Here is a 20,816-nt window from a genome sequence, read left to right on the forward strand (position 1 = left end):
TACCCCTTTTCCCGGCTTGCCAATGGCGACACACAAAACGGCTACTGTACAATCAAGTTCTATTTTTACCGCGATTGTTTGCCCCGCTTTCTCTCACGCTGGCCGGCCAGGCAGGGAAGCCACAAAGGCGAGAGTACTACAAACTATGTAAGTTGAAACGCCAAGGAAACCTCCCGGCTTAATACACAAGGTTTTCAAACATTTTTATTTATTTTTTGCCTCCTCGCTAACGTTAGCATGCTAACTTTTTGCCCAGGGTATTTCAACTGGTTGCCTCTATTTGGTCAGGAGTTGTATTCATGTTTTGTAAAATGAAATCAGTTAAAAAATATTTTCTAAGCAGTGAGAAATAGTAAATACATAAATAAATAAGACTTTGTTTTCCAACATTTATAAGTCCATGGTCTCGCAACTTTACACTGGGGCCTGCAATCTAGTCATGATAAATTTAGCCCCCCACCCCATTTTTGAAGATTTGTTTTAGCAATGTACTGCCTCTTAGCCTTTAGAACAATAACCAATATTGAAATAAATCAGTAGAGATTGACACCACTTTTTTTCAGACTGATACCTGATACTATGAGTACTTTCTGAGTACTGAGTTCAAAGTAACCGTCCGATGCCACTAGTATTTTTTAAACATAAATTAAAACAAAAAACAAAAAAACTTTTGTTTAGTTCCGCAAAAAACAAAACATTCACTTTGCAATAGATAATCGATGTCCAGAATAAAACACAAACAACTAACTCTTAATTTAGGATAAAAAATGCAACTTCTTGGGGTCCTTTGACAAAGCCGGAGTCCAGTAAGCTCGCAAACCTTTGTTTGTTTTTCGGTGTGTTTCTCACGACAAACGTGATGAAGTATGGCGCTGTCAAAAGTCAGAAAAGTAGACACTGAAAAGTGAATGGAATGAGGCGTATGCTTTAATTTTACCAGCAACGAGGGCTACGAGCCCCGTTTAACTGCCTACGAGTGCTCACTACTTGTCTCCGGAATGGTCGAAGAATGTTTGGAAATTGGAAGCAATGGCAGACACGCTATTTGAAGAGAAAAAATGAGAGCAACTTAAGGTCCGTCCCTTTTCATCCACAACAGTAAGAACAGAGCTGCACTCGGAGGATGTGCTTTCCCAGTTGGACAGCCCCAGCGCCATCCAAAGTGCCCGGCGTAGCACCTCCGCCACCATCATCATCATGGCTTTGATGTCGATGAATCACACCACAAAAGGTAATGTGAGCAGAAAAGGAAGTTCATGATTCATGACCTGAAGAAGTCATTTGAGGATGAAAGGCCAGTAATGTCAAGTAATAATGAATACATATACGTTGTTATATTTGTATTGTATTGTTAATATATAAAATTGAGTATTTGGATTGTTTATTGTTTAAATAATTATTACTCTATAATAATTATCATTAAAATATAATGCTAGTGATTGAAAATTCAAAGGGTTTTTTATGCTTTGTGTACTGCAGTGATTTTTGAGGGGGGTTTATATATATATATATATATAAATAAAAATAAATAAATCTTATTCTAGTTACCAATATATTTTTCAAAAGTAGTTTTTTACCTCCCCCCAAAAAAGTAAGCAATAAGTGAAATTTTACTGCAATAATAATTTAGAGTAACTAAATATAGGTTTTCTATATATATTAAAAAAATCATATGCACTTATTATTTATGTTTTAATAAATGCATCACAATAATGGTTGTAATATGTATTTTGTATTTATTTTTTGTATCTTTATTACCATAATTAGATGTTACTATATGCATATAATAACATAAGAAAAGTTTAAAAAAGTTGATCCAACATTCAGAAAGTGACTGAATGAATATGTGCGTTTTAACTGAGAAGTTCCAGCATCAGGTTTCCATGTGGAACCTGTTCCTGAGGAATAAAGGCAACACGACATCGTGCTCACCTCGGGCTTATCTCAGGCACACATGTGGGGAGCATCCGCCATTTTTCAATTTCTATTGTTGTTATTGTCGTCGCCGCCGTTGTAGTCGGGGCCTTAGCAACCACCGGCGAGCGGAGACTGTCGGCTCCTGCTACCCAGCCAAAGTGGACCATAACCATTCACCTTTTAACAGGTCCTCATTTATATAGACAACATTGATTATTAATAGTATGTGCAAGCCAGATATATTAGAGGTACAACAATTAATTGATTCATCTAAAACTAATTGATCATCTAATTAATAAATATTTTTGATAATCGATTCCTTGTTTAGAGACCTAAAATTGTCCAATTCCTCAGAATTTTAGCCTCTGGACTATAAATATACTCAGATTTCTTTAGTCCTCAATAAGACAACATCTTATCCTTGTCTTGAATCAAAATAAGACATTTACAGACATCTGCTTTTACTTTGGAAGACATTTTTGCTGTAACAGAACAAACCAGTAACCGAATCATTAGGGGTGTGAATTGCCTAGTACCTGGCGATTCGATTCGTATCACGATTCAATTCGATACCGATTAATCCCGATACGAATCTATAAATTGATCATTGCGATTTTTTTTTTTTTACTCAAATTTAGAAAATACAAATCAGTAAACTTGTACATGTACACTGTAAGTTTGTATGAAAATGTATTTATTTATCTGAAAATTCAGGCTTATAAGTGAGCCACTGCATTTAACAAACAGGTTGCAGTCTGTTTCATGTTTGAACAGCACTGAAATAAAATATGAAGGCTTAATGTTCCATTAATATAACATTCTTCCATGCTTAATGTGTGAATCCTAACCCTAAGTAAGATGTTTTGTTGAATATTTCCATAAAAAAATGTATGTTTAAAAAACGATTCGGCCGCATATTGAATCGATTCGAGAATTGTATGCTGTAATATCGCGATATATTGCCGAATCGATTTTTATTAATTAATTTCTAACACCCCTACGAATCATTAAATATTTGCTCATGCATTTTATGCACTGTCAAATCCTGTCTTTGAATTTTGGGATGGAAATGAAAATATGTATTTTTTTTTCAATCTGATTCATCGATTGATTGATGAATCGACAGATTCATCGACAGTTAAAATAATTGTTAGTTGAAGCCCTACATAATGAGATCATCATTATTACTGTCAATGTACTGTACTGTATTATAATAATATTAATATTACTGTTACTGTTGCGGTCAAGTATACCGTTGGTAGCCAAGGAACCACATCTGGTCACTTAAAAGTCAAATTGGCTGCCATAGGCCCCACTTTGAGCCATCCATCCATTTTCTACCGCTTATCATCACTAGGCTTGCGTGCGAATTGGAGCCTGTCCAAGTTGAGAGATGGGTGAGAGGCAGGGGCTACACCTCAAAATGGCCACCAGGGGCAAACTGTATAGTCAAACCACCGTTCACACTCATATTCATGCCAGGAGTCATCACCAACCTTGAAACTGAGAGCTACTTCTTGGGTAGTGAATCTAGTGTATAATCCGGAGGGCTATCATTTCATTTACACTTCTGAAATAACAAATCTGCACACATTACTTAGAATTATTTGTAAGTAGTACTTCAAATAAATACTAAGCATCTAAAATATGTAATTTTTTTTAGATAAAAACATTAGACATAGATAGACATAGCTTTTATGAAAGCATATTTATCTGTCTGTTGTTAAAATGTAGGACAGTATTTTAGACTAGGTTTAAAAGTCGTTTAAAAAAATAACATCAAGTTTTAAAATTAAAAACGGAAATAAATATTCTAAATGAAAACAATTGTAGCATTTCAAAAACTGACTAAGCGCCACTTTAAAATGTACCTTTTCAATGTTGAAAGCTAAAAATACAATGACGATTTAAAATACAATACACATAGTTTTAGTATTTCAAAGAGCGAAGTGACATTAAAGACAATCATCGACATGTGAGCATTATTTATCTTTACACGTCACTGCTGCTGTGTGGTCACACGTCACTTTTATGAGACGTTTGTTTACTTTGCAGTCAGAACAAAAAAAACAATGCTGACTCACTAAAGGAAGTTTGAAGTTTGGTTAAAATCAACACAGTAAAAATCATGCAATGATCATAATGGCAAGCAGTCACATAATGTTAGTGGACTCTACTGGCTGGCATATGCATTTTGTCAGCACAGACGGGAACGAGCACTTCCCTTTCAGAATTTACAGAAGTCGTTTGATTCCCCAGTAGAGCAAATGAGAACAGGAATTACAGTCAAATTCATGTTAAATAATACACAAGCTACACTGCTGTTGTGTTGTCACGTCAGTGAATTAGTAAAATATATGAAAATAAAAACAATTGTAAATCAATACATGTCAGAATAATTTTAATAAACATATCCAGATTTTGCGGACGAAAAGAGAAAAACAAATATCTTAAATACGTTTACAAATGTTCTTGGATTACATTCTATGATATTTCCCCAAAATGTTGAAGAAATACTTCTTCTTCTTTTTTTTTTTTTTAAATCAAAACATAAACAAATAGCAAAACAAAACAAAAACAAAAAAAAGAAGAAAAGCATGTTTCTCCATGTTTTGTGATTCCCCTTTGGTTGATCTATAATTATAAATAATACACAGGTTTTTTATGCATTGTAACAAATTTGGAGGTACAAAACTGTTCTTTGGACAAAGAAAAAATAGATAATGTTTTCTTTTATTCCCAACGTGTCGGGGAATGTTAAACTTGGTTTCAACAAAAGTCGTTTGTTGGAGGTAGTTAAGAGAACAATTTCGAGACATATTGTGTTTATGTAACTTTAAAAAAAAAAAAGACATACTTGACCTTTCTCCCTTTGTGTTGAGTCTGAAAAGATGTTTGCCTCCACTGTGTTAAGAAAAGCAACAAACACACCCTTCCATTTATCAAGTCTGCTCCACTTGCATCCATCCATCCATTTGCAGTCTTTACATAACATGTCATTTATGTTCTTAGTAGTATTTGGAGCATCACTTTTTGCTGCCTCACTCTATTGCAAATGGTTTGCTCTATCAACGGATTTTGCAGTGATTATTTTTCTGCACAGATTGCGGGTGCACAACAATAAGCCCAAGCCAGTTGGAAAGAGTGTGTAAAAGACAGAATGAATGTCCGTCAATTCACACTTAATAGAAGAAGCTAAAATGCAATGTGCCTAAGTGGCCTCGGTTAGGCCAGAGGTGGGCATCGAGGGTGCGGAGTCCTGCAGTTTTGGGATGTTTCTGTTCGCCAACACAGCTGATACATGATCAGCTCATCATCAAGCTCTGCATAAGCCTGATAACGATCCTGTTGATTGGAATCAGCTTGTGTCGGAAGTGAGAAACCTCCAAAACCTGCAGGACGCCGGCCCTCGAGGACCGAGATTGCCCACCACTGGGTTAGGCAATTGCACACATAGGGTGAACATCAGCTAATAGTCACAATAATATATATTTTTGGACAATATCCAGTCCCCTGCAAAAGTATTGGAAAGGTAGGGTCAATTAAGAAATTTGGCCGTCAGATCAAAAGATATATATGAGACAAAAGTTGAGAATTCCAGCTTTTATTTCATGCTATTTACATAGTGATGTGTTGAATATCTCGGGACAGAACACATTTTGTTTGAAGTCACCCACTTTTCAAGTGAGCATACGTATTGGAACACACATTATTAAATGAACTGATTAACATTTCATATTTGGAGGCATAACCCTTACTTGGAATAACTGCATCAAGCCAGACTGTTGCATTCTTCATTTGAAATGCTTTCCCAGGCCTTTGCTGCAGCCTCTTTCAGTTCTTGTTCTTGTTCAGCTTGTTTCTCTCTTCAGGAGGTCAAACGCATGCTCTATTGCAGGGTTCACCAACCTCTTTGAAACAGAAAGATGATTCATGTACATTTATTGTGGGTTATTTTTGATAATGGTCCCATCATTACAGTACTTTTTCACAATAATTAGAAAACAAAAAAATTTCAATATGCAACACTTTCCCTTTTAGAAAATAAATCTAAGCCAGCGGTCACATTTTCAAATTTTAATAATTTCTTGGAATAGCATCTTTTTCCCCCCAGGCCTGTTTGGTGAGGGTTTTTTTTTTGGGGGGGGGGGGGTGTTTTTTTCTGTTGACCCACAATTCAAAATCATTTGAAATGAAAGAATTTCATTAACAGAAAATATTTGAGAAAAAAGATAACTAAAATATAAAATGTAACTAACATAACACACTGGTGCACATTATTTTACAATGTTGTATTTTGTTTTATAAATTCACTGGGACTTCAATAGATATGGTGACAACGTGGAATATTCGGTGCCCATTCTAAGGGGTGCCAGTTTCCAAAGTACTTGCTATGCATGATTTACAGACAAGCAGCATGTTATGTGGATGCAAAAACATATTGCCAAAGGCAGTACTTGCAAGTAGTGGCGCCAATAAGGTTTTTATTATTATTATTTGAGCTTAAGCATTTAGATCATTTTCATTACGGGTGGATATTTCAAACATGTACTGTGAGAGTTCCACTCTGTTGGAAATATTAAACAATAATTAGTTTTGATAATACCCTATGTGCCCCTTATTCCATGCCCCCCCCCACACACACACACTTTTAAAAAAAGAAAAGAAAAAAAAGAATAATGAAATTAAAATTGTTAAGTAGAACTTGTGTTCAGTATTTAGGATCATCAAAAAATAATAAATAAATAATTAATCAGGAAATGTACCGCTCACACATGCAGTGCCTTAAATTTTGGGGGCAAAATGCCATCATTTAGGGGCAATTTTGACTTTAGCCCCCATCAAATATTTGAGATTGCCTTCATGATAAATGCCAGCTGTGGTTGAATTAGCTTGAATTAGCGGGCCAGTACTTGCTTATGTGCTAATGTGCAACCTAATGGTGGTCACGAAACTTAAATATTTAAGCTATTTTTACCCCATGACCAAAGAAGTCTACTAACAATTTTGTGTATGTGAATGACAACTTGGGGCTGTGGGTAAGTCATGTTATAGAAAAAAATAAGTTGCATACTATGGGGGGAAATAGTTGCACAAAAAAAAAAAAACAATAATCAAAAGAACACAGGTGGCACTTGATGAGCATAAATGTCAACCCACTACTGTATATGCACAGCCTACTTCCGCATTTGGCAAAACGTGCAATAGCACTTTCTCCTCGTCCAGGTGAATGGCGAAGCCGTGAAATGGCATCGGTGGGAATTACAATGTCTTTTAGCACAAGATGTCACCACATAGCTACCAAGATGACAATAGCCAATGTTGAGGCATTCTTGTTTACATTATCATACCACATTTTTATGTAACCAATGACACCAGCCTTATAGAGAAAGTTCGCCATCATGTCATCAAACTGTTGTCTTGCTCGTTATGGCAGCATACACAAAGCCAATGGTCACATTTTCCGGGTTTGGTCATGGGACGTTCCACGTTTAGCTGAATGTACGGGACTGCAGCCATAATTGAAGATTTTACGAGAGAGAAAAAACTACAAAAGTACCAAATTATTCTTATTAGCTTAAAAATTACAAAGAATAGTTCAAATTATACGAATCAATATGGGGGGAAAAATCACCACTTTCGAATTGGCAGGCAATGAAAATAAAAAACAAAACCTTTTCTTCTAAAGACAAACTACAAGCATTTTTTTCATGACAGTTTTTATTGTTTTCTCCCTAATCACTTTTAAATTCATTGGACAGGTAAGGTCTTAGTGAAGCGAGTCACAAAAACCTTAAATAAAAAATAAAATAAAGACATCAGCTATGACATTTGGCAGTTGTAAAATAAACTTACAAAAATTATTTTTATTTTACAAAAGTAGTGTTAAAATGAAGGCTTGTAAACAATGAGATGTGCTATCCCCACATCTCAAGATATATTTGATATAGATATGAGGTATATGAGGCAAATTCTCAGCAAATGTCAATCAATGGAAGACGTTTTATAATTAATAATAATAATTAAAAAAAAAACAAGCATAAATACATTTAGAAATGACATCAAACATTTACTAAGCAAGCGAATTTATCTACTGGGACAAATCTAAAATGCATACAAATTTTTTGTTTTCTTTTAGCACAGGGCCGCCTGGTTTAGCAACTCAACCACAAACAGCAAATCATCAGCAGAGCAAATGGGCTAACTAAAACACATTAAGGGTTGTAATGACATTTACATTATCCCAATTAAAAAGTCCCACCCCAAACCACCCTGACACAACCCCCAACACACACACACACATACACAAAGGAAAGACATTTAAAACGAGAAAAAAAATCCCATGATCAACCCTCCCAAATACCGAACCAAAATGTAATCCATCATAACGTTCAAGAGAATAAAAACGTTTGATTTAATGCAAAACGGCTCAAAGTGCTCAATGGATTTCTTGAAAGACGACCTAAGTATGAGGGCCACACCTCCAGCATGCAAATGACCCGTTACAAGGACAAAGTCCGTATTAAAACGCACATTTTCATGAAAAAGCTTCAATGATGACATATTTGTCACAATTATACAAGATTAAAACTAGGGGTGTTCGATACTTTTTTTCAGATCGATACCAGTATGAGTACTTAACTCGAGTAGTCACTCACCAATACCACTCGTACAATCAAAGATTAATTTGAAAGAGTGACCTACATATCCAAATATGAAAAGTTTCCTTAAAATTAATGGCAATTTTCTATTCTTCTCATTTCTAGTTCTTGATCGTAAAAAGGGCGGCCATCGTGAGTACCGATACCTTAAAAATAAGGCTGGAATCAGCACAGATACCACCCTAATTAAAACCTTTTCGCTCTTCTTCTTCTTTTTTTTTTACTCCCTAATTTTGCAATAATAAAGTTTATGAGATTAAAGCTGTACTTTTACGAGATTCAGGACATGTTACAAAGAAGGTTCAAATTTACATGAAGTTGTAATTTGGTGGGAAATCGTTGTACAAGATTGAAGCTCCAATTACAAGAAACCTTACGTTTTTCATGAAGCTAATGACAGCATATTAGAAAACTGGACAATTTGGAGAGAAATTTGATGAGAAAAAAGCAGAGGAAGTCTTAAAATGATCATTTTCAGTGTTATTAGGAATTTATAGAAATTGAACATCTTCAGTCTCATGACTAGAAAAAGCTCTGACTATTTTCTTTGTTACTTTCTTCTTTTTATCATTTTGTTGTGGAAAGTGTGGCCCTTATACTGCTTGGTAGAGGGTAAATGAAGCGGAAGAGGAAGGCTGGTAATCAAAAAGTGGGGAGGGCTTATCCAATAGCACCCCCTATCGGTCAACATAAAAAGTTACTATATATATATATATATATATATATATATATATATATATATATATATATATATATATATATAAAAATCGAACCTCCCCAACCTTTTTCCACCCTAAAAACAACCCCCGTTCTTCCTTGATGGCCACCATGATTAAATCTGTATCATAATATATATATATATTCTTATAAATATATATAGCTAGATCATATATAAGTGTGGTCAAGAAAAGACAGCATAATCTCTATATTGCCAAGGAGAAAGTGTTTTCAGTGTTCACACTCATTCATCATGTCAGCAACTTACTGTTTCCTGAGTAATACTTTCTTTTGTTTAGTTTTTTTGCATTTCCAATCCTGGGCTATTATTCCCTGCCACCATTATTATTTCACACAAGTCAGCCGGCTGGTGGAAAATATTCATTTGAGTATAATCATAAAAATAATACTACACTTACTTCAAAGCACTGTCAAGGTTGTATTCCATAAATAAACAGAAAATAAATTTACAGGAAATTATATGATGGGAAAGAGGAGTGGCATCAAAATAATAACAAAAAATAAAATAATAATAAAAAATAAAAGTTAAAACTTTGAGGCATGGTCTCATCTGAAGCTTTGGCTGGTCAGCGTTTTGGAGACGGGGCTCGCCGGCTCGCCGACATCGGCCAGCAAGCTGGCGTACCCTGAGAAGTCGGACACGGGCGTCCTTAACCGCTCTTCCGACTTGAATTGCGACCCGAAAGCCTGCGCAAAGTTTTCGATCTGGTAGGGGGTGGCTTTGGAGGAGGCCAGTGAGAATACGGCGGCAGTGCTGTTCTTGGTGAGCGGCGCCTCCTTGTGGCTGCTGAGGTCCGCCGGGCTGATCTGGTAGGATGACGGTGGTGTGGTGGAAGTGTTGAGCTCCTGCGAAGGGGTGAGCTGGTGGTGGTGAGTGGCGTCCAGGAGGTGGAAGGTGGGCTGAGGCGAGGAGTCGACCGCCCCCGATGACCCAAAGACGCATTCTGAGTAGAGGAAGGGTCCGGAAGACGGGGCGGCCAGAGGGAAGCCGGCACTGTGGCTAGTGCGCTCCAGAGCCTGTAGAAGGAAGCGCGAGTACTCGTTCATCATGACGCCCTTGTCGCCGGGCGGAGTGGAGCCGGCGTCCAGGTCTTGGGCTGAGGCGGTCTGGAGCGCCTCCACTTGGTGCTCTCCCAGATCGAAATGGATGTCGTGGTGGTGCGAGGTGTCGGGCTTGTGCGCGTAGTGCTCCAGCAGGCTTTGCAGCACCTCGTCAGGAATGCCGGACTTGTCCAGGCCCGAGTCGGCGTCCGTCATGTGAATGACCGTCGGCTGCTGAGACAGTAGGTCATACTCGGCGGCGCCACTTCCCGTTGATGACGTGGCATTTTGGAGGTAGCGCCGCTTTTTCAGGAACTGCATAGCATCGTCGTAGTTGCCCACTTTGCCGCCGTTTGTCTGCATGAGGCCGTGATCCTCATTGTGCTCCATCGAATCCACCTTCCCGCCTTTTTCCAGACCTTTCCGGTGGGCCTTCTTGAACGCCATCTTAGGGGCGCGGCCGTGGTGTTGCATGCTTGGACCGGGCTCTGTGGACGAGGGCATGGTTTGATTCTCCAGTGAATATTCGTGGACGCTGTAGGCTCCGCTGACAGCGGCAGGAATGTGAGGTACTCTCAACCCAGCGTCCCCCTTCTTCTTCTTTCGGGTGCCTCCTTCAGCAGGATTTTTGGACCTGCCTTTTTTTCTCCCGCTTCCCGCTACCGCTGTTGTGTTTCCCTGAGCGATTCCGTAGCTGCCCATGTCCACGCAAGCCAGGTCCAGCATGATGGGATCCAGAACTTTCCTCAGGGCATCTCCACACGTCCGTTTGTGCTTCAGCAGTCGATCCGTCCTAGAAAAAAACTGTAGGAGACCAACAAACACGTTACAGCCATAAAAATAATATCTTAGATTTATATAGCACATTTCATGGGACCCATGAGCGCATATTTGGATTGTGCTCTATTTTGTGTACACTCTGGGGTTGTGGTTTAAAGTAAATGTCAGGGTCTTCAACCCAGGATTTAAGTTTCTAATTAGGATTTCAAGCAAATGTTGGGCTTTCAAATAAGAATGTCAAGATCAGGTTAGGGTTTCAAATGAAGGGTGGGAATTCAAATAAGGGTTTAAATCAGAGGTGGGCAACCTCGGTCCTCGAGGGCCGGAGTCCTGCAGGTTTTGGAGGTTTCTCACTTCCAACACTAGCTGATTCCAATCAACAGGATCGTTATCAGCCTTATGCAGAGCTTGATGATGAGCTGATCATATATCAGCTGTGTTGTTGTGTCGATGCCCACCTCTGGTTTAAATGTAAGGTTTGAGACCAGTGTTAGGGTTTCTTTCTAGCATTGGTTCTGCAACCCAACAATGACAAATAAAAAATCCTAACGTCACACCTGTTGGCAATTCTCACATCTGTAGGGCTTCTCTCCACTGTGCGTGCGCTTATGTCTCTCCATGTGGTATTTCTGGATGAAGCGCATGTTGCACTGGTCACAGCTGAATGGCTTCTCTCCTGACACCATTCAACAATTACCAGTGAGTTTAGACAGGGAGTACATGGACGTGTTCTTGTCAGTGCGGATAATGACTCACCACTGTGGATTTTCTCATGTCGCTGGAGGAGGTACTTCTGGATGAAACTCATGTTACACTGGCTGCATCTGAACGGTCGCTCACCTAAAACAGACAAACTGATTTAGCCCAGATCGCGACCCTTTGTTTGACACTCAACTCAAGCTTACAGCTGAAATATTAGAGACAGCTGTTAGTCGTGTATAATAGTTTAGCCATTACCAGTGTGAATGAGGACATGTCTGCGCAGATGATAGGAGCTCCTGAAGGCGGCACTGCAGTGCTCGCAGATGTGAGGTTTACTGCCTGGTGGTGACATGCTGCCCCCGTCACCATCCAGCATCATGGACTACATGCAACATTGAAAAACTCAATCAGTGAACTCACTTCAGTGAGCATTACAAGTGTCACAAGTTAGTTTTCTGAAGCTTTTTCTTTGGTTATTTGGGGAGTTAATTTTTTTAAATTAATATTATTATTATTTTATTTTTGGTGTATTGCATCACAAAACATTACCAGTGAAGGCAAAGAGGAAGAGACTAATTCTAACCCTATGTGTAGAAATTTAATTAAATTTAAATCTATATTGAAATATGTGAATTCTTATTGTATACAACTGTGAACTTGATACTTCAAGAAGCCATGTCTACTTTGCAAGCGGAAAGCAACAATAGGTCGATTACAATGCAAAAAGTTGATAAGGCAACTAGAAATTGGAATGGCTAAGAATTTAGCAATTCCGATTCCATTACTGATACTGCTTATTGGTCCTTTCTTGCTAATTCACATTGGGTGAGGGAATTAAATAACACAAATGGCTTGAGTTTGAAACTCTAATAACTTGAAAATTGGACAAAAGATACATGTCCAGTGTAGTGTGCATACTGCGTTCATTAATCGTAATGTTTTCTTATAAAGGAAAAAAGAAATGTGACATGCTTCTCAAAGAAACTCCAGACTCTAAAAACCTTAAATGTAGTTTTTGTGTATCTTACAATATATTAGTGCCGTAGGAAATTGTCCAGTTCCACTCTTATTGGTCCAGAGAAAATGAAATACAGTACTTTGCTTTTAAAGCCCAACATATACATCAATTTTAAACATAGACTGACAAACTGTCAAAGGAGAGCTTTTAACTTTCATCATTCCTGCCAGATTATCAACTCTATTTTAATCCACCAGGTACAGATTCCCCCTCCCCCCTCCACTGAATACATTTCCCAATATATGACACTTTGTTTATACCATTTGGGAATACAGTGCTCCTTTAGCATTCAACTTGATCTTAAACTAATTCGTAAAACAAAGTATTGCTCTGTTAAAAACAAAAACAAAAAACACAAAAAAAAAACACACATTTTTGAAAAATACATCCTGATGATTATAGAAGCCCACTTTTTAGAAACTGTCATCTCTGGAGAGAATCAAGGAAGCGTCTCCAGAGGCACGTCCAAGAAAAGTGAGCGGCTCATCAGAGAATCGCTTTTCAATTCCTATCGTGAAAGGAACTAATCATTTTTAATGTAACGTACTAAGGTGAGCCACCCTGCTAACTGGAAGTCAAGGACATGGGTTCTATTGTTTTTAGATCTTTATAACGGGTTGACTCTTACATTCAAACAAAGAATGTTAAAATTGTCCTTAATTTGATAGTTCTCTCTTTCTCTCACCTGTCCTATGGAGCCACAGACCGGTCACATACTAGTGACCTGTACATGCTACGAAGCTACACTTAAATCCGTTGAAACCCTTTACAACTAAGCCCTCAAGGTTTTATAACAAAAGCCGATCAGATTTTATCATTGTATCCTTTTATCTAAACACAATGTTTTATCATTAATACATTTCATACATTTTCTAAGATGGCTTTTAGAAAGACACTGGGAATACAATGGGAAATGTCCATTGTATAAAAAAAATTGCTAAATATCAAAAAATGTAGGTCAGGCATCATCAGAAATGATTCGTTCAAATGACTTGTTCTGTGGCCTCTTGACTGCATTGGACACAAAATTCAGTGTTCCTCGCTGACAGAGCACAGCACTGTCACAGTGATTTAGGGCAAGTCGTTCACAAAAAACAACAAGGCGGAGACTGGCGGTTCAGCTAACATTTATTGTGCTGTCGCACCATACTGAAAATAACTGCATTATTTTTCCTTCATGGAACTCAACAGCAACACATGCGTTACTTTTCACATGTGACAAACATAAGAGTTTATTTAATTAATTAAAAATGTGTCAAACCTTTGCTTCGCTCCGCTTCTTCCTTGGCCGGCTCTCTTGTCCGTCACTGTTTGACCTGCGACCTTTCCTCCCAGTGGGCTCCTTTCCTAACTGACTCGGCAGCTGCTAGGATGACAAAGGAGGACGGCGTGAGAGCCAGCCGCCCCATGCACATTTTATTCAAGGATCAAGCAGGCTCTTTGGAGTAATAAAAAAATAAATAAAATAAAAGGTCTACATGGGTGTTGAAAAAAGGTTGGGCCATGTATACACTTGTAAAATGTACTAACAATTTTTATTACTTAAAAATTACAACAACAAAAAGGCAATCGTACGAGAAGTTTGATTTTTCCGAGAATAAAATCACACTTACCATCATAATATGACATTTAAAAAAATATTTTAATGAAATTAAAATTGTTAACTCTTTGACTGCCAGACGTTTTCAGAAAAGGGATGCCGTCAGTGCCAGCCGATTTAAGCATTTTGACTGATCTTTCAAGGTCCACAGAAAATGTTCTGTTTGGACTATGGAAACACACATACTACCAAATGAAAGATTAAACTTTCATCTTTCATCAGAAAAAAAAAGTTTGTTTCTACCTTATTCCGTTCTTTAGTAATCAACAATAGAAAATGGTTAGTTTCACCAGATTTCGCTTGTTTTGGACCCAAATACGGAGAAATCAAGCTTTTAGTGAAACGATATTATTTCATGCACTCTAGTGAATTTTACACTTCTTTTTGTCCATGAATGATGCCACAAACACCTAAAAAGTGCTTTACTTCTATAAAACACTACCACCAAGAATGAAAAAGTGTTTTTTGATAGCAAAATACATTTATTTACATTCAACAGTGTAACAATTTGACAACAATTTGGCAAACTATTTACAAATGTGTGCAACTGTGGCGCTATTTACAAATATGTGGATGTTTCAACGACAGTTTTTCTTTTAGTGTAACACTCCCCTGCGTGCAAGGAGACGCAACAGCATTTGCACAACAGATTGCCTCTTCGCGTGCTCCACTTTCTTGCAGGCCGTTTTTTCCGGGGAATAGCAAGTATATACTGCATTGTGTGTTGCCATCAAGTCTAATATCAGGATCATGCTACGGTTTCGTTACGGTGGTGTTACGTCTCGCTTCCTCATGTCCTTCAGTTACTATACCGGGTGGTAAGAGATGTTCTGATCCATCTTATCCACTCCATTCATGGTGGCATCGTAGTCCAGAAACAGTGTCTTCTCCGTGATCAGACTGTACCCGCTCCTCCGATGAATATGCATTGGACTCGGGGTACTCTTCATTGTCCGACAAAATGTCCGCATGTGCAGCTCCGGCGTTAGCAGAGCTAGCCGGTGATGCTTTATGACGTGAGAATAAAGGCCGCGTCCAACTGTGGCGTCAACCTCGGGATTCACCATCATCATCATCATCATCAATGTGCATTGGTCGATGCTTTTCGACAACTCTCCATCGCCCGATCGAATGTCCGATTGTGTAGAAGTACCCGGTCGGTTATTGTGCGCGTTTTCCGGCGTTAGCAGCGCTAGCCGCGCTTAGCCGGTGATCATAACGGTCGCGTCAAGGCTTCCAACTTTGGCGTCAAGCTCGGAGTCATCATCATCGTCGACATCAATGCGCTTTTTAGTATTGATCGATGCTTTCCGTCTTTGAAAAAAATGCTCAAGCGTGAGCTGCTTGCAACCGGTTGCTTGATCAGCCATTGTTGCATCATCAGCCATTGTCTCCTCAAGACTCTAGCTCCGCCTCACGTCTTCTACTGACGCCCACGGTGGGCGGCCCATTCAACCTTGTACAAAGAGAGTCATCGCTGCCATCTAGGGGCCAAAACGAGTCATTATACTAACTAGATCTGCCTGATACTTTCAGCACAGCTGCCCAAGGCTTTCATCCACCCGTTTCCCCCCCCAAAAAAACAAAAAAACCATAGTGAACGTCTTTTAACGTCCTCGGCGCCCTTCCGTAGGTTTATACTAAACGTTTTATAACGTTTATGGCGGTCAAAGAGTTAACATATAAGAAAATTCAAATTATTTTTGCTTTAAGAATTCATCTTATTTTTAAGATTCATGTATTTTCATAGTTGAGGTTCTTTTTCCCCCCTACTTATGAACTTTTCCAGCAAAAATGACTTTTTTCTTTCCATAAATAGGTCTTTTAGGAGGTTTTTCTTCTTATGATTACTACTGTTTTCCAAATGTTTTTGTTTTGATAAAAGTTAAGTTTAAAATGCTGCTTTATCCTCATGCGATAATGATCATAATTTTCCTGTTTCAGTGTGGCCCGTGTCAATATTAGTGGTGTCAAACGATAACATTTTTGTAACTAATTATTCGCACAATACTCCATAATGACTCGGGATTAATCACATTTTTTATTACTATTTTCTACTAAGCTTGTAACAGATATTTTGCTTGAGTAAACTCTTGGAATTAATGTAAAATCATCAAATACAGTATACAATGGATACAATTGTTCTCCTGTAAAATATAACTGTTGAACAAAATTATCAAAACTGACTCGGCTTTACAGGCATCTTATATTCTTCTCATAGAAACAATTCTTAAACTTTCCCTCTTACAGATTTAGAAACATCTCGCTTAGAGGCTTAGTTTAGCTCACGAGCACCACACTCCAGTAGTTGGTTCGCGAGGCCTCATGGAGGTTAACTTGAGCAGTTAACTGATCTTTCTTTTTTTGACGCTTTCATATATTTAAATTAACCTCCATAGTTAACGCTTTAATATTGACAGCCCTAATATACATATATATAATAATTTAATTGTTTATTGCTTTAAAAAATACAGTCTATATTTGAATGAAACAATTGTTTATATGTTGAAGGGCTTTCAAAAGTGAACAAAAAAGACAACATGCAATGCAAAGTATGGGCGAGTTAGCTCAACAACAGCCTAAATTTCCAGCCCTCCTGTGGATAAGTGACCTACAATTCGCTGCATGGGCCGAGTCAGATGGTAACCAAAAAAAAAGTCACCATAAAACACAAAAGTAACTGTGTGGATTACTTTCAATGAGGTTACTTTACTAATTTATCATGTGGCCAAAAGAAGACAAATATTAGTTGTAAAATGAGCAGGAACATTTTTATTTGGGTTTTATCCAAATAGTATTAGTCCAGAGACTCCAGACGACAGGTCACGTCGGCTTAACCTCGGGAGGCTGCCCACATTGTCACAAGTGTGCGCTCGTGTTTGAACGAGCACAAAAGATGCCTGAAATGAAGTGCAAGCGCCTACAAGACAGCTGTGTCCGAGCCAAGACAATTTCTTTTCACTCGCCACCATGACATCGCCACAAGGAGGAGGGGGAAAGAAAGAATAAGAATTAATTAATTATTAAGCGACGGCCCTCGCTATATTTTGTATACGGACTTGCCTGTAGATTTACGCTCTTGTAGTTATTTTGACACAAGCTCCTCTCACTGGCACTTACTGTCTTCTTTTTTGTGTTTTCTTACCAACCACAACATACACAGGCTATTTATTGTATGGTGTACCTACCCCAATATGGCGGCTAGTGAAAGTCTAGTGAGTCAAGGCTGCCAAGATGAATGATAAAGTGAGTGGATTATGTAATAGTCATTCAAAAGTATGTATTTACTTAACAAGTACTGGGTGTCTATTGTTTGTTATGGGCACAGTATTTTTGTTAATTTTTTTTAGGGAGATGCATTTTTAGCAATCCAATAAAACCATCCATTTTGTCCTCACAAGGGTCGGCGCTGGAGCCTATCCCAGCTGGCTTCGGGCAGTAGGCGGGGTACACCCTGAACTGGTTGTCAGCCAATCGCAAGGCACACAGAGATAAACAACCATCCACAATCACACCTATGGACAATTTGGAGTGTTCAATTAACCTGCCATGCATGTCTTTGAAATGTGGGAGGAAACCTGAGTACCCGGAGAAAACCCACGCAAGCACGGACGGGAAGAACATGCAAACTCCACCCAGGAAGCCCGAAGCCCGGACACGATCTCACGTCCTCTGCACTGGGAGGTGGACGTGCTAATGGATATTTTTTGACTCCCCTAGATGGTGGAAAGGAAATTGATTACATTTCCACTAAATCTTTCAACCAAGAGTGGCATCTAGAGGAGTCAAAAAATATTACAAGTGCTTCATGAAGCTTCATTTTCCCATCACTACTAACTGGTCAGCCACCGCGCCGCCTCCAATAAAACCAAGAGATGTAATTAAAAAAATAATAATAATAATTAAAATTCCATCATTGTTTCTTAAATGGCATGTTTTAAGGTTTCAATCACAGCGCTTTGAATAAAATATTTTTCTTCCATCACTGTTGGCTTGATTAGATTGTTAAAAATTTCCAGTTTTTTGTCACCCTGTATATATAACACAATTATAATGAAATAATTTACTCTAGATTTTAGGACACTGTAAAATAATTTCAAAACCTTTTCCACAATTAATTTGACCAAAAACCTGGGCAACTCAACTGAAAAAAGGACATCTATTTGAGGGGGAAGTACAAACAAGCAACTAGTAAGATACCGCGGTTGCACAAGTTTGCAGACCCTCTTATAACTGAGGATGTGGCCGTGTTCTGAATCAACCAATCCCATTCAAACTCAGATTCAATGGGCACATGCGTTACCATTTAAGTGCCTCTGATTAGTAGGCTTCTCCTGACACTTTTGTAGTCACATCTCACAGCACAAACCATGGTCCACATTGAGCTTCTACAACATCTGCGGGATTTCATTGTTCAAACGTATCTGGCAAGACAAGGTTGTAAAAGAATCTCCAAAGACAACAGTCATTAGGTGGGGAAAATATGGTACAACAGGCCAGGGGCATTACCAAGAATTGGACGTGCCTCCAAAGTCGATAAAAAGAACAGAAGAAAACTGGGCAGGTGAAGGAACTGCAAAAATAAAAATAAAGTTTGGCAATGGCAGGTGTTAGTATGTGACAACAATTTCCCATATTCATATGTCTGGCTAATGGAGTAGGGTAGCATTTGTTGTACTGAAAAAAAAACCCATCCAACTATTTAGCTAAAAACCCACTTGAAATCTCCAAAATGCAAGTGCGAAAATGTGTTGTGATCTGATGAATCCATGGTTGAACATTTTGCCATCATTTCAAAAGGTATGTTTGGCAACAACATCACTTATCACTAAATTAACACCATACTCGGAGGCGATGGCAGCATCATGCTTTGTGGCCGTTTTTTTCCCCCCAGCTGGAACTGGGTCTTTAATTAGGTGGAGGGAATTATGTTCCATCAAACATCTGTGGGGTGATCTGAAGACGGCTGTACGTATACAGGAGATGCCCTCACAATCTGACAGAGCATTTTTGCAAAGAAGAGTTGGCAAGTATTGCCGCATCAAGACCCGCCTCACTTATAATATTCCTACCAGAAACATGCTGTAAAGTATTAGTTTTAGGGTGTGCTTATGAGATTTAATTATTTTCAATAGAGTTGAATAGGTTATAGGTCGCATTAATGGTGGGAAAAGTTTTGGAATGCTTTATCTTGATATTTGCATATCACAAAAACCTGCCATTTTAACTGGGCTCTGTAGACTTTTTATACATACTATAGGCACTAGACTGACTTAGTTTACTACTTACAATTAAGTCGACAATTGATTTATAATTGATGTTATTATTTTTCCCTGCTTTATTTTCTCTCTAAAGTGCCTCATCTCCCGCTGGTCATCTACCTGTTTGTGATATTGCTGACTCACTTGCGCAGTCGTGGTATTCTGGGTCATCCGTGATGTAAACAGAAGTACGACAGCTAATAGTGTCCTGGCTAACTGGTGTTAGAAACATTGTCTGAAACGCGATGCCACATTTCACCAAAAATATCAAATGCGATGCAAACCTCCCCTTTATGGAAGCTCAACAGTGACGCAACAGCATCTAAAAAGGAAGCATGCTATAGCTGATGCCTGATTCCATTTCTGATTTAGAGACAGTCATGTCTGGAAGCGAGCCGTAGCACACAGGTCAGATTGGTAGATAGACTGAGAGGCAGGCAGGAGCACAGGTCGATACATAACACAAAGGAACTTAACATTTTGTGAGAGGAAAACTCTGATTTCAGAGTGTCCCTAAAGGTCACACTCAACTTAATCAGACAGACCAGAGTGGTACTCACGTTGGCTATGTTGACTTCTGGCACTAGCAGGTTCTGATTACTGACGGCGACCTCCAGCAGCTCAGTGGTCTTGGCCAGCCCTCCCGGGTACAGCGGCAGGCGGTAGTCGTGCTCAGACACTTTCTCCTGCTTGATGCCCAGGTTGTGGACGTAGTCGCCCGGTCCTGGTAGCGCGCCACCACTGCAGTCGGGCGAGTCCCGCTCCTTCTTTAGGATCATCTCCTGCGGCCCCATGGAATGTAGCCGGGTGAAGCTGGTGACGGGTGGCAGGTGGCTGAACATGATCATGCCTGCGCCAAAGTTGGTGTCCATGCCGCCATTGGGGCGCAGGAAGTCGTTGCCTAACTTGTCTTGAATGATGCTCATGCTGGCAGCTGGGTGGGGAAAAACTACGGCGTGCCAATCAGTGTCATCCTGCCGGGAAAAATGACAATGAATGCAAAAATAATCATTAGCGTGAGTTAGGGTTGGGCGGTAAAACGGTAATACGCTATCCCGGAATGTCCAAAAATGGCAACTGTGTCACTGTCAATACCG

At 39.0% G+C, this 20,816-nt stretch overlaps 1 protein-coding gene and 1 long non-coding RNA gene across 4 annotated transcripts in view; one reads left to right on the forward strand and one right to left on the reverse strand.

Annotated features, from left to right (window-relative positions):
• Positions 1-5: 5 nt before the first annotated feature.
• LOC147182249 (uncharacterized) overlaps positions 6-20,816 on the forward strand; it is a 22,735-nt gene continuing 1,924 nt past the window's right edge. The window contains exons 1-3 of one of the 2 annotated variants that reach the window (XR_015090510.1): positions 6-147; positions 1,100-1,231; positions 17,860-18,437. This is a non-coding gene — a long non-coding RNA (uncharacterized LOC147182249). Of the gene's footprint in view, positions 148-1,099; positions 1,232-17,859; positions 18,438-20,816 lie in introns of those variants that run through there. The other variant, XR_015090511.1, reaches the window with a different exon arrangement.
• The window catches only part of LOC147182250 (zinc finger protein 281-like), a 19,261-nt gene continuing 8,167 nt past the window's right edge, over positions 9,723-20,816 (reverse strand). The window contains exons 2-7 of one of the 2 annotated variants that reach the window (XM_086059283.1): positions 20,280-20,693; positions 14,120-14,221; positions 12,096-12,222; positions 11,895-11,978; positions 11,696-11,814; positions 9,723-11,162 (exon numbers count right to left, since the gene is read on the reverse strand). In XM_086059283.1, the coding sequence (XP_085915409.1) occupies positions 9,864-11,162; positions 11,696-11,814; positions 11,895-11,978; positions 12,096-12,222; positions 14,120-14,221; positions 20,280-20,693 (2,145 nt within the window). In that variant the 3' untranslated portion in view covers positions 9,723-9,863. Of the gene's footprint in view, positions 11,163-11,695; positions 11,815-11,894; positions 11,979-12,095; positions 12,223-14,119; positions 14,225-20,279; positions 20,694-20,816 lie in introns of both variants that reach the window. The other variant, XM_086059276.1, reaches the window with a different exon arrangement.

This window comes from Leptonotus elevatus, chromosome 1 (genome assembly GCF_054856555.1).
Source record: "Leptonotus elevatus isolate MCC_2025b chromosome 1, RoL_Lele_1.0, whole genome shotgun sequence".
In the NCBI taxonomy this organism is placed as follows: Eukaryota; Metazoa; Chordata; class Actinopteri; order Syngnathiformes; family Syngnathidae; genus Leptonotus; species Leptonotus elevatus.